The sequence below is a fragment of the Pan paniscus genome, chromosome X (genome assembly GCF_029289425.2).
Source record: "Pan paniscus chromosome X, NHGRI_mPanPan1-v2.0_pri, whole genome shotgun sequence".
In the NCBI taxonomy this organism is placed as follows: domain Eukaryota; kingdom Metazoa; phylum Chordata; class Mammalia; order Primates; family Hominidae; genus Pan; species Pan paniscus.
In genome coordinates this window covers 110636148-110654924 of record NC_073272.2, presented here as the reverse complement: position 1 = coordinate 110654924, position 18777 = coordinate 110636148, and the positions used below count along the sequence as shown (strand labels likewise).

Below are 18777 nucleotides of genomic sequence, written 5' to 3'. Positions count from 1 at the left end.
ACAAGGGAAATGAAATATTTAAGCACGTAGGGATAGGAGGAAACTACATCTTTCACAAATGATCAGAATCATCAACAATTTGGTGGCCAGGACTTGCTCACCTGAATACAATCTCTGAACTTATTCAGAGATAAATTCATGTCATGGCTTAAAAAACCATGAAGTGTAATTTTTTAAAAAACTTCTCATTGAGCTCAAAAACAGTGGACTATTATTCACTTAATATTTTAAAGTTCAATGTTTTTGAAATACATTAAAAATCAAACTAATTGCTCTTAGAGCCTTGAATCTATACTGGGCAGATTATCAATTTATTGATTGACAGTTTGTCAACTTGAAAAGAACTATTTTCTACCTAAGGATCAGAGCATGCATATACATATGGTATTAATATAGCTCTGTAAATACTCACTAAGAACAAACAAGCCAATAAATGTCTCTTCCCTGTCCAGCCTCCTGGAAAGAAGCACTCAGAGAGTAATAGACATGAAGATCTAAGAAATACTCATCCACATGAATAATTACTCAATATAAACCATGAGTTAAATGGAGATTTTCAATATTTTATAAACTGCAATAATACGACAGTATTGTGGTACAATAGCAACAATACCTAGGGACAGTTCTTGATCACTCATGTTAATACAGTGGTAAAATGGTTCCAAAGTTGGATTTTGAAAGAACTGTGGCCATGGTTCTCAAAGTGTGGTTCCCAGATCAGCATCATTAGCATCATTAAGGAACTTGTTAGAAATGCAAATTTTCAAGCTCCATCCAGACCTATGAATCAGAAACTCTGGAAGTGGAGCCCAGCGATCTGTATTATAACAAGCCTTCCAGGTGATCCTGATGCATGCTCAAGTTTAAAAACCATCAACTATGGCTTAGGTCTGCACTGTTTAACATGGCAGTAACTAGCCACATAAGGCTACAGAACACTTAAAATGTGGCTAGCCTGTGACTTCAAACTATACTACAAGGCTACAGTAACCAAAACAGCATGGTACTGGTACCAAAACAGAGATATAGACCAGTGGAACAGAACAGAGCCCTCAGAAATAATGCCACATATCTACAACCATCTGATCTTTGACAAACCTGACAAAAACAAGCAATGGGGAAAGGATTCCCTATTTAATAAATTTTGCTGGGAAAACTGGCTAGCCATATGTAGAAAGCTGAAACTGGATCCCTTACTTACACCTTATACAAAAATTAATTCAAGATGGATTAAAGACTTACATGTTAGACCTAAAACCATAAAAACCCTGGAAGAAAACCTAGGCAATACCATTCAGGACATAGGCATGGGCAAGGACTTCATGTCTAAAACACCAAAAGCAATGGCAACAAAAGCCAAAATTGACAAATGGGGTCTAATTAAAGTAAAGAGCTTCTGCACAGCAAAAGAAACCACCATCAGAATGAACAGGCAACCTACAGAATGGGAGAAAATTTTTGCAACCTACTCATCTGACAAAGGGCTAATATCCAGAATCTACAATGAACTCAAACAAATTTACAAGAAAAAAACAAACAACCCCATCAAAAAGTGGGTGAAGGATATGAACAGACACTTCTCAAAAGAAGATATTTATGCAGCCAAAAAACACATGAAAAAATGCTCATCATCACTGGCCATCAGAGAAATACAAATCAAAACCACAGTGAGATACCATCTCACATCAGTTAGAATGGCAATCATTAAAAAGTCAGGAAACAACAGGTGCTGGAGAGGATGTGGAGAAATAGGAACACTTTTACACAGTTGGGGGGATTGTAAACTAGTTCAACCATTGTGGAAGTCAGTGTGGCGATTCCTCAGGGATCTAGAACTAGAAATACCATTTGACCCAGCCATCCCATTACTGGGTATATACCCAAAGGATTATAAATCATGCTGCTATAAAGACACATGCACATGTATGTTTATTGTGGCACTATTCACAATAGCAAAGACTTGGAACCAACCCAAATGTCCAACAATGATAGACTGGATTAAGAAAATGTGGCACATATACACCATGGAATACTATGTAGCCACAAAAAATGATGAGTTCATGTCCTTTGTAGGGACGTGGATGAAGCTGGAAACCATCATTCTCAGCAAACTATCACAAGGACAAAAAACCAAACACCACATGTTCTCACTCATAGGTGGGAATTGAACAATGAGAACACATGGACACAGGAAGGGGAACATCACACACCGGGGACTGTTGTGTGGTGGGGGGAGGGGGGAGGGATAGCATTAGGTGATATACCTAATGCTAAATGATGAGTTAATGGGTGCAGCACACCAACATGGCACATGTATACATATGTAACAAACCTGCACATTGTGCACATGTACCCTAAAACTTAAAGTATAATAATAATAAAAAATAAAATAAAATAAAATAAAATGTGGCTAGCCTGAATTGAGATGTGTTTCAAGTGTAAATTACATTCCAGATATTGTATACTTAATATCAAAAAATTGTAAAATGTTAGATTAATACTTCTTATATTGATTATATGTTGAAATGCTGAAAATTTGAATATATTGGCTTAATAAATATATTATTAAAATTTATTTCACCTATTTTTTACATTTTAATATGTGGTTACTAGAAAATTTAAAGTTATGACTATAGTTTATATATTTGTTGGACAGTGCTATTATAGGTGTTTCGTTTTGTTTTGTTTTTGTGTATTTATTTTGTTTTTGTTTATGCCACTGGGTATACTGTCCTAACATAATCCGACAATGAATTTTCATTCTTTGAGGACAAAGCTCCTGAGGCAGTTATAGCCAGCCTATTAATAGACCATTACATCAAAGGACCTCAATTGTGATTAAAAATTCAATGTGGCCTTTCTACAATCATGTATAAACCTATGGTGAAGTAATAAGGTGTAATCACACATCTGATAGGAGACAGAAAGACTTACCAATTGTGAGAAGAAAGCCAACCTAGAATTTATAAACAAGCATTTGAAAGAATATTTTATTGCCCTGATATAAATGCTAAGTGGTTTATAGATTGAAGTTTGTATGTTTACTGAATATTGGTTTTCTTATTTATGCACCTATATTTATTCTTAATTTAGCCATAACAACTGGGCTATTATATTGTATAGCTATGTGGATAGCAACATCTGTTAATGACATTAAGTTTCCAGATTTTTAAAAAATCACTTTCTTCTTGCAAAACACTAATTCTTCAGGGCACTTCAGGGGGCACAGGGAGAAATGGGCTTTGGGTTATCGAAATTTGCTTTGATATTATGTTCCAGAAAGTTTTGCCCTATCTTACACCAGCTGGGTTCAAGAATGTAACTAATCACTGTTTCTTTGTAGAAGGATGGAAGCTGAGTACTTTTTTATATGACAAATGGTGCTATTTTATCTATTAGGCAATATGAACCTTGCCCAGGGTTGATAAGTTTTACATGGGCCCGTGAAAGTGTTTGCCATCAGAAATAAATCATCAGCTCCAAAAAGCCACAAGAAAACTATAAAGTCAAAATTAATTAATGTTTAATTAAATGTCTGTTAAGTATAACAATATGCCAACTTAACTAGTCTCTTATGTTTAGCATTTAAAGAAATTTCATTATATTAAATATAAATTGTAGGTTCGATTTTCATATTTAGCAAAAATTCTTGAGTATTCGCAATGATTTAACAAGAAATTATACCTAACCATACATTTTAAAAGTTACTTGTAAGTAAATAATTTCAAAATTAATATGTCAAAAATAATTTCAAAAATTTACAGCAAAAATATAAAGTGAAGTATGGGGGCCCTTTAATATGTTTAAAGCAATGCATGATGTGACCTCTACAAGTGAGAGTATATACAGTCTATTAGGCTCTAAAAACGGCCCTAGAGGCAAAAAGAATGATTCAAGGTCTAGTCTTCTTGGCCCAAACCTTAAACTGGTACAAAGATCAGTCTGCCTACTGGGGCAAGGAGCAGCCTTACACATTTCAAGTCTTAATTCTTCACTAGATAAGATCCACCTGCAAGATTTCACTGACTGTTAACATTCATTACTATCTTCACTGCTAACTTCCAGTGGAAACCATTCCCCATCTCCAAGGATAGACTTAAGGGACTATTAGAAAACCTGAAGGTTTTTGTCCTCTGAAGGTTTGTGGGAAAAGAAAAAGACAGATATTTCTGTTTACTTTGGACCAAACACTATCCTGCCATATTGGTTGGTTGACTTGGAAGAATGTATGGCATTGAGTGGATAGTATGTTTTGAATTATGGTTGGGCCAGAGAGCATTAAATCCCCAGCAATCCACCAAGGATACCAATCTTTGGTACTGAGAACTGAAATTAACAATTTCTGTCCCTGTGTTAAAAAATACGGGGATTAGGCATACTTTACTATCACTGTGTAAATAGTACTGGGACTGGGCATATTTTATTTTCTCTGTGTTAGTCAATATCAAGACAGACATACTTTAATGTTCTTATATTAAACAATAGTGAGAATAAGCAAAAATAACATAGCTTCTTACTTTAGGAAATACTTGTTTCTAGAAGATACCGTGAACCAACTAGTTTGCTCATTGAGACTAACAGCTTGCTCACTAAAACTTGCTTCAAGCCCCTTCCTTTGCTATATTCACCAATACAAAGCTATGTTATCATAAACACTGCATAATCTTAACCCATTCCTCGCCTTGCAAGACCTGCTTTAAAATCAAACAGTCTAAGCCCTAAAACCCTATAAATATTCCCTCCTGACATCCCCTTCTTAAGACACAAAGACTTTATCAAAGTAATGCTTTTATGTCACTCTAAGTTTAATAAACATAGCTTTACTTAGAGGTTTTCCTGGTGATCATTTTTGGAGTCAATGGTGCAATGTTTCCATGCTCTTCATTCCAGGCTGAGAATTACTGTATCTAAAACTTCTAAACTTACAGAAATATAGATAGATGGATAACAAGTAAGGAATATTTTTGTCTTATCAAATTAGATATTTTTGACACTCTAATTTTGCCAGACATTGGGGCAGAGAATGTAGTTCTTTTTTTTCTTTTCTTTTTTTTTTTTTTTTTTGAGATGGAGTTTCGCCATTGTTGCCCAGGCTGGAGTGCAATGGCACGATCTCTGTTCACCACAACCTCCACCTCCTGGGTTCAAGCGATTCTCCTGCCTCAGCCTCCCGAGTAGCTGGGATTACAGGCATGTGCCACCACGCCCAGCTAATTTTGTATTAGTAGAGATGGGGTTTCTCCACGTTGGTCAGGCTGGTCTCGAACTCCTGACCTCAGGTGATCCGCCCACCTCAGCCTCCCAAAGTACCGGGATTACAGATGTGAGCCACCGCGCCTGGTCGGGAATGAAGTTCTTAACCTGAGTTGGGTCCCGGACTCTTAGGGTTTGGTCTATCTCCCCGGAAAGGTACAGGTAGACGCATGCTCTTACGTATAACTTCAACAGTTCATAGATCTGAAGCCCACCCATGAACTCCAAGTTCTGAACGTTGCTCTAGAGAATACACCAGCTAGAGTAGCTACCTTAGGAAATTTCCTTTTCTCTGAGCTTAATTTTTAAAGGTCAAAGAACTTAGAAGTAAGGAACTTAGAGGCTTTAGATAATATAAAATGCTGTTTGGGGGCCACTTTTGGTGATTGTTTAAAATGTAGATTTTAGGTTTCTACTCCAGATCTACTCTGGGAGTGGAGCCCTGGAATCTGCAATTTAACAGAATCCCCAGGAAATTCTGATGCACACTGAAGTAAAAGAATTACTTAAACTATGTTTAAAAAAAATTAACCAGTACTGCAAATCACAAAAGAGCAATCTGTCAACTGCATACCCAGTTGCTCTAAGCATAGATAATGGCACGTTCAATATGACAAAACAATAATGACATATTATTGCTGTTACCTTCCAGTTGGAATACTAACTTAGGATTCTAAATATGTCATTTTATTTTCAACAGTACGATAAAAATATGAAATTTTAAAATTAGCCTCAAATTAAAGAGTAGAGACCTGAACAGTATTTGAAATTGAATACACTAATATCAAAGAAGCTACCACAAATAAGCAGTAAAGCAGGTGTTATATGACTATGAGATCTATCCCTGAGTTCAATATTAATTACAGAATCATGAGTTTAAAACACTTAGAGAATACAACATTGCTTCTGTTTTAATTCTCACCCAGGCTACTAAAGGATGCAAAACTTGTAATCAGTTCAGGCTATGTCTACAAGGGGTTGTCAGACCCATTAAATCAGATTTTGTAGACAGCCAGATCTACTGGGAGTTTTTATGATGCAAAAAGACATACACATTGCGAAGCATACTCTCCTCTAGAACTATAAGGAAAACACAAGGTGCAGTTATCCATTCCTAAGGAACTGAGTCCCACTGAAGTAATTCAAATAGAATGTCGGGGTCCAATTCAGTTCATTCAATCAATAGAAACCTAGCCTTCATCAAGCAGTCAATCCATTATTTTCACCTGAAAGTCCTGCCAGCCCTTCAAACTCAAACTGTCCAATAAGGAACTCAGCATCTTCCCACAGAAATCAGCTTCTCCTGAAAGACAGCATCATTATCTTTTTACCCACCACCTATCAGTTTAAGCCTGCGTTTATCTTTGACCTCACCCTTTCCTCCAACATCCAATTAATAATCTAAATACCTCTAGAAATTGAATGTAATCTCCCCATTCCTACTGTTACTACCTCATTTCTGGCTCAGATTACCTGGATGCTTGCAATATTCTCCCTACTAGTCTCCCTTCATCCAGTCTCACCATTTGTACTTAATTCATTCTGGACATTTGCCGTCAGATTACTCTTCCCAAGGTATAAGTGTTAATCACTTAACTCTCCTGCTCCAAAACACTTCAAAAGCTTCCCACTGAATACTGGAAAGCCAGATTCCTTGGAATACCATTTAGGGGCCTGTATGATTTGGTTCCGCCTTAACCTTCAAGACTTATTTCCTGATTCCCTTTCTCGCATCTCAGTTTTCATTCAACCCCATATTCCTTGTTTCCTTGCTCTACTCACCAACACACCCTTTCTTATGCTTTTCTTTTTACTTAAAATGCCCTTCCCATCTTCACAGATCGAAATCTCATCTGACCTTTAAGATCTAGCTCAAATGCCAACTTTTATATGAAGCATTTTCTAACTTAACATTCAACAAATACATACCAAGTATCTATTTGGTACCAGACACTGAGCTTCAGCCCTTGGAGACAAGGGCCTGCTTCCCTTTCCCTCCCCAGCTAAAAGCAATCTACTTTCTCTGAAATCTCATAGCATGTCAACATATTTTATGATATGTAATACTATCCATATTGTTGGGTTTTTTTTTTTTTGAGACAGGGTTTTGCTCTGTCACCCAGGCTGGAGTCCAGTGACACAATCACGCCTCACTGCAGCCTCCACCTCCAGGGCTCAAGTGATCCTCCCACCTCAGCCTCCAAAGTAGTTGGGACTGCAGGTGTGCACCACCATGCCCAGCTAGTTTTTGCATTATTTGTAGAGACAGGGTTTCACCATGTTACCCAGTTTGCTCTTGAACTCCTAGGCTCAAGCAATCTGCCCACCTCGACCTCCCACAGTGCTGGGATTACAGGCATGAGCCACTATACTCAGCCACTATCCATATTGTATTGTACTTCTTTATGTCCATGTTTACCTTCCTCTACCAGCCTGATATCCAAACTTCCTAGAGCTTATAAGGAGGCAGTTGGTAAATATATGTTAAATAGGTAAATATCTATTTGTTTTATCTCCAGACAGTGAGATCATCATTTTTTTTTTCTAACTTAATGGAATATTTTAGCCATAACATAGACTTCATTTTAATTCTACAAGCAAAACCAATAGAACCAATCTCAAAAGAAACAGTTAATATCTTAGGAGAAAACAAAAACCAATACACAGGCTATCCTAGCAAGTTGGTGTTTCAAATAACTGACCAACCTAAAAAAATAATAACTATTTTTTTTTTTTGCCAGAATACCCAGTCAAGATTGCACAAGCATGATATTAATGAAGTCAAAGGAGGTAAAGTATGTGTTGATCATGGAAGGCTGTCATTTTTGTCCTTCCCATTTTCCTATTACCTCCCTTCACATGTTGTTTTCAGTGTGGCCCAGGAAGCTGTCATGGCAAAGAAGGAGGAAAAGGAAATGGCCAGTCAGATGAGAGGGCCATATTCTGTTCTGTTTTGGGGAATCTGAGCAAAGCGCAAGTACAAGCTTCATGTGTGAAGAGAGTGAGTTTTTCCTCTTGTTGTCATGTAAAAATAATAGTCGTTTACATTTAATAAATATATATTATGTGCTAAGTACTATACTAAGTACTTTATGTACATTATCACATTTAATATTCACACAAGACGTAGGAGGTAAGTACTATTTTTATTCCCTCTTAAAGCTGAGGAAAGAAGCTCAGAGAAGCTAAGCTAGTTTCCCAATGTCACATACTTAGTAAATGGGGAAATCAGATTAAATACCTACATCCAGAGCCTTCATTCTTTCTTTTTTCATTTTATTTTTAATTGTAGCAAAATACATATAACATAAAATTTACCATCTTAACCATTTTTAGGTATGTATTTCAGTACTGTTGAGGATATTGTTGTATAATCATCAAAGCCATTCATCTCCATAACTCTTCTCATCTTGTAAAACTGAAACTCTGTACCCATTAAACAACTGCCCACTCCCCCTGCTCCCAGCTCCTGGCAACTAGTATTCTACTTTCTGTCTCTATGAATTTGACTCCTCTAGGTACCTCACATACGTGGAATCATACAGTATATACCCTTTTGAGACTGGCTTATTTCACTTAGCATAATGTTCTCCTGGTTCATCCATGTTGTAACATGTGTCAGAATTGTCTTCTTTTTAAGGCTTAATAATATTCCACTGTTTATACATACCATCTTTTGTTTACCCCTTCATCTGTTGATGGACACTTGGGTTGCTTCCACCATTTGCCTACTGTGAATATTGCTGCAATGAACGTGGGTGTATAAATATCTCTTGGAGACCCTGCATTCAATTATGGGTATATACACAGAAGTGGAATAGCTAGATCATATGGTTAATACCATTTTTAATTTTTGAGAAACTGACATAATATTTCAGAACCTTTACTCTTTACAACTAAAGAAGATCTACTGGTGTCATACTGGCTACCCAGGGTGATGTCAAGCAGACATCTGTCCACTATAAAAGGCATTGGTCTGCTATAAAAGGAAGAAGAATCAGGTTGGCCATCCATGACTGTTTGAATAAATGGTTAGGAGACTTTCAGTAATGCAAATTATTTCACCCCTAAAAAAACAAATGAGGCAGGAAGTAATTTCTATCAGAATATCAAAATGAAAATCACAGAAAGGGAAGCCTTATCTGAGATCATTTTCTGTCTAATGTGTACGAATATTCTTTCAGATACTATAGCACTTTCAACAACTAGGTTACTTATTTTCTAGTCACTTCTCTGATAAAAATTATCTATGTGACTTTGGACAAAGGCACTTCCCTCCCTGTATCTCAGTTTGTTGGAACAAGTGACATACAAAACGTATACTGTTATAACCTTAGAGAAGCTATTTAATTTCTCCAAACCTCAGTTTTCTCACCTGTAAAATGGGGACAATGGTAAGACTTACTTAACTGGGCTGTAGGAAAGATTAAGTACCTATAAAAATAAAATTATCTTACAGTTTATAAGTGTACACTGTAGGTGTTCAGAGAAATTTCTATTAACATGATTATTATTCTCAAAGTTCTACATGTAAGAGAAACAGAAACATTGTCCACATAAAAACCCTGTACAAGAATGTTCCTAGTAGCTTAATTTGTAATAGCTAGCAACTGAAAATTTTCTAGAGAGCCTTCAATGTTTGAATGGTTAAACAAACAGTGGTACAATCATACCATGGAATACTCAGAGATAAAAAGGAACACAAATTATTGATATACACAACAACTTGGATTAATCTTAAAATAAATAAACTGAGTTTAAAAAGCCAATCCTCAAAAGTCACACGCTGTATTATTTCATTTACATGAAATGTCCAGAAAGCCAAATCCATAAAGGCAGATTCCATATTAGTTCTTGCCTGTGACTAGGGTGGGGTGGGTGGAGTTAACTGTAAGCAGGTATGAAGGATTTTACTGGGGTGATGGACTTGTTCTAAAACTCAATTGTGGTGATGGTAGCATAGGTATATACATTTACCAAAACTCATTGAACTGTTTACCTGAAAATAGGTGAATTTTATATAAACTGAATTATACCTTAAAATTGTTTTTAAAAGACTTTATATCTAAAAACTGGATCTGTGCAGTTATATTCTTTTAAATCTTTGGAAACACCAATCATGTGAAACAGTTTTCAATTTTTCACTTACCGAAGGATGGGCTGCTATGTATCCATGTGCACTTTTATCTGCAAAGTGAGAATAGAGAGGTCACTTTTGTTTCATAAAGAATGTTTCATTCAGAGACCACACCAGAAAAATAAAAATTAAAAAACTGCATGATTTCAACTAGAAGGAAATGCTCCAATTTAGTATTAACTAGATATTATGACTAATGACATAGCTTTTCTTAAAATAGCTCACACCATTACATCCTCACCATATTCTCACCAGGTCATTTTGCAGATATTAATGAAGGCCTCCAGTGAATCTCATTTATATGGAAGAATGACAAGATTACCTACTCTTAACTGGTATGATTCTGTACATCTATAGTAGTCCCCCTTATCTGAAGTTTCACTTTTTGTGGTTTCAGCTACCTGTGGTCAACTGTGGTTCAAAAATATTACATCAAAAATTGCAGAAATAACCAATTCATGAGTTTCAAACTGCATGCCATTCTGAGTATGATAAAATCTCACGCGGTCCTGCTCCATTCCACCTGAAATGTGAATCATCCCTTTGTCCAGTGTACCTACTCTGTTTACACTACCAGCCTATTAGTCACTTAATAGCCAGTTTGGTTATCAGAACAACTGCGGAGCTATCACAGTGCTTGTAGTCATGTACCCCTTATTTTACTTCATAATGGCCCCAAAGAGCAAAAGTAGTGATGCTGGCATATTGTTATAATTGTTCTACTTTATTATTGGTTATTGTTGTTTATCTCTTACTGTGCCTAATTTATAACTTTATCACAGGTAAGTAGGTATAGAAAAAAAACATGATATACATAAGGTTCAGTACTATCCATGGTTCCAGGCATCCATTGGAGGTCTTAGAATATATTCCACATGGGTAAGTGGAGAACTACTCTATATCTAGGATTTTTCCCACTTTCTTCTCTCCCTACCTCCTTTCCATTCCTTCTTTCCACCTTCCTGTGCTATCTTCATCTTCTCCTCCTATTCAATTAGTCAGTCCCAATACCAGAGCATTCAGAAAACCTATGATGAGGTACACTCAGCTCAGTACAGTACAACTGTACAGTTGAGTTTTAATATAGTTGTCAGGATTTCATCTTTGTAAGTTGAGAGAAATTTGGCATATAAAACTAAGTGTTAAACAGCAATGGCTATTTGGAGTAAAGAACAAACTCTGATACTCTAAAGTGTATTCATGGTTACAGTGAAATGATTTCTTGAATACATTTTCAGTTCTGGTTGCCTATGGTTCTAACTTGGAGCACAGCTCTTGATTTTCTCACATGAAACATTTTTTGATATATCACTAGGATCTCTTAGATATTTTATTCTATGTGGAAGCTTAAATATACTAAAAAGTTTCCCTTGATGGCTTTCTTTTTAGGTTTTCAACATTGGATAACAGCAGTTAAGCAATCTTCTCATTTAAAAAAAAAAAGTCCAATTTAGCAGTTTGGGCTTTGATATTTGATATGGCCAAATCAGACACTCTTCCCCTTCCAAGGGTATCCTTGGATCATTCTCAAAGAAACTTAAAGCCTGCTTATACTAAATCCAGTGCGAAGAGGTAAGGGCTCTTTATAGCTGTAGTACTAATGATAATACTCCCTTCATTCTTTAGATGTTAATAAGTTAATAAATTATTGTAGAGAGAGAACTCAAATCATCTATCTCAAAATGTGAAAGTATTATTTGGTATATATATTTCAGTTGCAGATATGGTTTGCCTGTGTCCCCACCCAAATCTCAACTTGAATTATATCTCCCAGAATTCCCACGTGTTGTGGGAGGGACCCAGTGGGAGGTAATTGAATTATAGTGGCCGGTCTTTCCCATGCTATTCTCGTGATAGTGGATAAGTCTCACAAGATCTGATGGGTTTATCATGGGTTTTTGCTTTTGATTCTTTCTCATTTTCTGTTGCTGCTGCGATGTAAGAAATGCCTTTTGCCTCCCACCATGATTCTGAGGCCTCCCCAGCCATGTGGAACTATAAGTCCAATTAAACCTCTTTTTATTCCCAGTCTTAGGTATGTCATTATCAGTAGCATGAAAACGGACTAATACAGTAAATTGGTACCAGTAGAGTGGGGTGTTGCTAAAAAGATACCCAATAATGTGGAAGAGACTTTGTAACTGGGCAACAGGCAGAGATTGGAACAGTTTGAAAGGGCTCAGAAGAAGATAGAAAAATGTGGGGAAGTTTGGAACTTCATAGAGGCTTGTTGAATGACTTTGTCCAAAATGCTGATAGCAATATGGACAATAAAATTCAGGCTGAGGTAGTCTCAAATGGAGATGAGGAACTTTTGGGAACTGGAGCAAAGGTGACTCTTGTTATGTTTTAGCAAAGACACTAGCAGCATTTTGCCCCTGCCCTAAAGATGTGTAGAACTTTGAACTTGAGAGAGATGTTTTAGGGTATCTGGTAGAAGAAATTTCTATGCAGCAAAGCATTCAAGAAGTAACTTGAGTGCTGTTAAAGGCATTCAGTTTTATAAGGGAAACAGAGCATAAAAGTTTGGAAAATGTGCAGCCTGACTATGCGATAGAAAATAAAAACTCATTTTCTTGGGAGAAATTCAAGCTGGCTGCAGAAATTTGCATAAGTGGCAAGGAGCCTAATATTAATCCCCAAGACCATGGGGGAAATGTCTCCAGGCCATGTCAGAGAACTTCACAGCAGCTCCTCCCATCACAGGCCCATAGGCCCAGGAGGAAAAAGTGGTTTTGTGGGCCAGCTCCAGGGTCCCCGTGCTGTGTGCAGCTTAGGGGCTTGGTGCCCTGTGTCCCAGCTAATCCAGCTTTATCTGAAAGGGGCCAACATACAGCTTGGGCTGTGACTTCAGAGGGTGGAATCCCCAAGCCTTGGCAGCTTCCACGTGGTGTTGAGCCTGCATGTGCACAGAAGTCAAGAATTGAGGTTTGGGAACATACACCTAGATATCAGAAGATGTATGGAAATGCCTGGATGCTCAGGCAAAAGCTTGCTGCAGGGGTGGGGCCCTCATGGAGAACCTCTGCTAGGGCAGTGCAGAAGGGAAATGTGGGCTCAGAGCCCACACACAGAGTCCCTACTAGGGCACTGCCTAGTGGAGCTGTGAGAAGAGGGCCACCGTCCTCCAGATCCCAGAATGGTAGATCCACTTACAGCTTGCACTTTGCACATGGAAAAGCCGCAGACACTCAACAGCAGCCTGTGAAAGCAGCCGGAAGGGAGGCTGGACCCTGCAAAGTCACAGGGTAGAGCTGCCCAAGACCATGGGAACCCACCTCTTACATCAGCGTGACCTAGATGTGAGACCTGGAGTCAAAGGAGATCATTTTGGAGCTTTAAGATTTGACTGCCCCGCTGGATTTTGGACTTGCATGGGCCCTGTAATCCCTTTGTTTTGGCCAATTTCTCCCATTTGGAATGCCTGTATTCAACAAATGCCTGTACCTCTATTGTATCTAGGAAGTAACTAGCTTACTTTTGATTTTACAGGCTCGTAGGCAAAAGGGACTTGCTTTGTCTAAGATGAGACTTTGGACTGTGGACTTTTGAGTTAATGCTGAAATGAGTTAAGACTTTGGGGGACTGTTGGGAAGGCATGATTGGTTCTGAAATGTGAGGGCATGAGATTTGGAGGGGCCGGGGCAGAATGGCATGGTTTGGCTGTGTCCCCACCCAAATATCAACTTGAATTGTATATCCCAGAATTCCAACATGTTGTGGGAGGGACCCGGGGGTGGGCAATTGAATCATGGGGGCTGGTCTTTCCCATGCTATTCTCATGATAATGAATAAGTCTCATGAGATCTGATGGTTTTATCGGGGTTCTCCACTTTTTTCCTTCACATATTATCTTGCTGCTGTCATGTAAGAAGTGCTTTTCACTTCCCACCATGATTCTGAGGTCTCACCAGCCATGTGGAACTGTAAGTCCAATTAAACCTCTTTTTCTTCCCAGTCTTGGACATGTCTTTACCAGCAGCATGAAAATGGACTAATACAGTTGCTTATAGTGCAAATTTGAACATCAAATCTCCAAGAAAAGACTAAATCTACACACTAGCAAATAAGGTCAAGATTTGGCAGTAACACGGATATTTCAGTTTCTAAAAATAGTCACACATAGTTTTCTCTTTTCAGTCTGATTTGGGGGTCTTAGAAAAATAACCTGACACCAAAAAAACAGTGTGCTGTGTCATCATGGTGTAAATCAATGAATCTAAGGGACAAAATAAATTTCCAGAGAGCATGGTTTCATGCATACAACTCTTACTTCATGAACATATAACAAAGCCCAGTAAGTGACTGAGTGTCTTTATGACAGTAAAGAGACAACAATTGTGACTACCAGTTCAAGCTCACAACTACTACTTCACTAAATAATTACCTTATTTTGATTCTAAACATACTTGAGTTATATAACTTAACATCAACCTCAAATTCCAACTCATTTTTTGGTTTCCTTATGTTGATGTCATCTGAAGAAGGTACTAGAATCGATTTCAAATGTCCCACAGACATTTTGTTCTCAACATGACACTCTGAAATTGAAATTACTTTTTCACCTTTGATACCACAGACTTCCTCTTACCTCCTGATGTAAAGCTCATGTATTTCTGGTTGTTGACTGTTTCTTTGGAATCATAGAATTTGAGAACATCTAGAACAGCTTGTGGGTTCTTCTTCTGTTCCAATTTTGTTATGTTGGAAGTTTGGAGTAATCGTGCCCATTGCTCTGGAATTCCCTGTGGACAACCAAAGGGAAAGAATGGTAGCTCAGAACATTCTGCAGCAGCATTTTTATGTTCCAGTAAAGTTCTTCACCAAGAAGCCCATGCTACCTGTAGGATTACACTTGGGAAACTGAAGTTACATTCTAGATTTAAAGTTAGTAACTTAATAATGCAATCATTCTCTTCTCTAATTAAAACACATAGGTAAAACTAGGATCCAACTTAAAAAGGGTGGGTGGGAGTATGACTGTGATAGAAAAAAAAAAGCGCATGAAAATCACCTCCATATTGACTCTGCTCATCCATGAAATGATGTTTACGGCTTAGCTTATTTTTTTTCTGGCGACTCAGGGCAGACATAGCAAGACTTCTCTAAATTTGTGCACAGCATAATAAAGTGCAGATCAATGGATTTTATGACTGGAATAACAAGCTGTTTCTGGTCATGTTGTAATCAGAATATATTTTAGAATAAAAGGAAAGGATCACCCTTGGTCAGGTTATACTTTGTGATTACAAAATGTAATTTTTTGGGTCTAGCGCTTTACTATAAAGGCAGGTTGGTAGGAGACAAAAATAGAATTGTGGAGGGGCAAGAACCACTGAGATGCTAAACAGTAACATTAATGCTGCTTTGGGCATTTCCCCTGCAGCTTTCTCCAGGGCATGCCCTCCTTCTCCTCTCCTCTCTCTCTCCCTTCCTCCTTACTTCATTTATAGGCCACATAGAACCTGGGGACTATGAAAACCACGACAAAGCCTTGTGATAATTTATAATAATCTGAAGCATTTAGAGCAGAGAGGAGGGAATATTTGGAAATCTAACCAAGGAGAATTGCAAAAATTAGAGGTTAGCTTTGCATTGAGCATTCAACATTCTTTCCTACATGTCCAGCCTACAGAAGTCCCAATTTCATAATTATCCAACCTCCAAGAGCAACTTGGAGAGAGAAACAGACACACTATTCCTGAAGTGCATCCAGACACAATTTATGTGGCTTTATCCTATGAAGTCTCGGCAAAACAATGTGTGACGTGGGCCTCCAGAGTTTGGGAATGACAACAAAAAAAGTGAGATAAGCCAAGCAACAACTCTACTGCACACACATGAACCTGCTGCTGCAGTGCTATGACATCTCAAAGAAGCACTTTGATGCAAGCTTCTTTTGGGCCTGTGACGCACCTCTGGGAGCTTCCCTGGGCACATCTGTGAGCCATAGAGATCTGGCTGTAATGGACGTAAATAAAGAAAGAAAAGAAAGTTAAAACAGAATGTGGGACAACTTAGAAGGTGGGAGGAGATGAAACCAATGGGTCTGAATGGGGGGAGTCCCTTCTAAAGTGGGGCGGTTATGAAAATAGGGAGGTTTTAACTAAATCAGGGACAGGACAGGCTACAGGACAACAGATTTAAGAGAACAGAGAGAACGACGATGCTTCAAAGTTTGGATGTATAATTCCACTTTTGGCAAGATGCTTCCTCCATAAATATGTATTAATAAGAATTACCATTAAATGATTGGAGAAATTATTAAAAGGCAGAAACATGAATTTGGAGGCAAGAAGGATGGCATCATGAAAAGCTTTGACAATAATTTGTAAGTTGTTTTTATAATTGGGTGATCACAGGTAGCCAATGGCCATGTGATAAACTTACAAATTTCAGTTCCCAATTCTGGTTAACCAATTTTAGTTTCAAAAGTGTGTATGTGGCTAAAATTCAAAGGATGGCTGTATGGAAACACTGAATTTTATTCTCATTGATGTGATTCTTTTGCACTTTGTAGCTAAAGTCATGGCTGGCTTAGAGAAAACTAGATAAAGAACATTCCCACATAGCCAGACTCTATATGTTAAGTTTCTTAGATATTTAGACCAGGGAAAGGGGAACAATTCCATTTCAAACCATATATATATAATTTCCATTTTAGTGCTGCAGTTCTAAAATCCCACTTCCCACAAAATAAGACAAGATATAAGGTAACAGCTTTGCCTAAATAAAGATATCTCAAATGCTACAGAAACATGCTTGACCCAACTAGCTTGATTTTGTATATATGTCCTTGATTCCTGGTATTTAGGGTTACTCCAAGCACAGTGAAACGACACTTTTACATGCATTTTTCACGCGGCTAGATGCTAAAGCCTTAAGCCAAAAATTTGAACTCAGGAGCCCATGCATGATCCCAGTTATGATTCTAAGTGCAATTAATAGCATTTGTTAATACCGTAATGGCCAACGGAGTTATTAAGTGTTACAAATTGAGGTATGCATTGCACATAACCACTAGAGCAGACATTACTGGCATAATCATTACCATAATCATTAGAATATTGGTAGTTATTATACATTCCCATGGCACTTCTAAACTTTTGTGATAAATAGTTTTATGATCACTAGACAGCAGGAAAAAATGCTGCCAATAGCAGAAAATCCTCCAGACAACTATACTTACCACATGACTACACTGCTGACATAATTTTGACTACACTGCTGACATTTCTTTTTTCTAAGTTGAGACAAATCCAATTATCAATAAAACCCGACATTCAAATTTGAATGTATGCCACGAAGGCACATAGTCATAAAGCCATCTCATTATGCCACGTTGAGGAACTAATCCCAAAAGTTAGACAGCTAATGAAGACCTAGGAGTTTGAGCATCAGAAGCAGGAGCACATATCAATGTCTGACTGTGTATAGGATACCAACTAGAAGTACATTAAGCTGGGGGTTGTCCAGTGTAGCCCAGGAGAATGGCAGCATGATATAACAGGCCAAGCATTTATCTTATCATAAGAAATGATAATTTATATCACTCATACCATTTTTCCCTCTGATTGACTTGAAGCGACCGTCACAGGTCTAGAGGTCTGGAAAGGGGAGTTCTGAAGTATTTGGGACAAAAATGGCAATATAAAGGATGAGGACTTGTAATCATTGAATACCAAAAATCTCACCTCCCAACCTACTTTTAGCTTCAGGGTCCAAGTGTATGACCAGGTATACAAGGTCATATGGGCCAATTAGCCAAAGAGTAATCACCAAGCAACACAGCAAATCAGTGTCCAAGTATTCAAAATAACAAGCCCTTGTAAGACAACTGGATTAGATAGTTCAGCAAATTGCACAAAATTCAACCTCAACAACCACGATAATCAAACTTAATATGATCCCCTCCCAACACACAATAAATTAGTGGTGCTATGACAATTAGGACCCAATTCTAAATCCTACCAATAAAAAGACTTTCTTAAAAGCTTTTTATAATTTGGCATGTTTAAATTTAATAAACATAATAATATAGTAAATGTAAATCACAGGTTAAAAAAGCACCAAAAAGGGCAGAATTTGGCATCTTTAAGAATAATGTATGAACAAGTAGTTACAAAAGATCATCAGGATGACAATAAAGTACTTCCATTTTCCAAATTTAGCCTATGTCTTTCTATATATTCAATGGATTCGTAACAATGGAATACTTCCAAACAGCTATCTTATTTCAAATTGGGGATATTTTTAGTAGGGAGAGGAGTATTTGTTTCATATAGTTTGGTTGTATCCAACTGTTTTTCATCATTGGAAAGATAGTCCATCACTTTGGGTTCTTTGGGTTCTAATTGACAGCAAATTGAAAATGACTGGTGCTGCAG

The 18777-nt window shown here is 37.6% G+C and overlaps 1 protein-coding gene across 27 annotated transcripts in view; it reads right to left on the bottom strand.

Moving 5' to 3' along the window:
• PAK3 (p21 (RAC1) activated kinase 3) overlaps window positions 1-18777 on the bottom strand; it is a 285503-nt gene that overhangs the window by 65425 nt on the left and 201301 nt on the right. For 14 of the 27 annotated variants that reach the window (XM_063601542.1, XM_055106615.1, XM_034949604.3 and 11 more), the window contains 2 exons: window positions 14982-15135; window positions 10403-10440 (listed from right to left, as the gene is read on the bottom strand). In XM_063601542.1, the coding sequence (XP_063457612.1) occupies window positions 10403-10440; window positions 14982-15135 (192 nt within the window). Of the gene's footprint in view, window positions 1-10402; window positions 10441-14981; window positions 15136-16306; window positions 16352-18777 lie in introns of all 27 variants that reach the window. The other 13 variants (XM_034949599.3, XM_034949598.3, XM_055106614.2 and 10 more) reach the window with 1 other exon arrangement.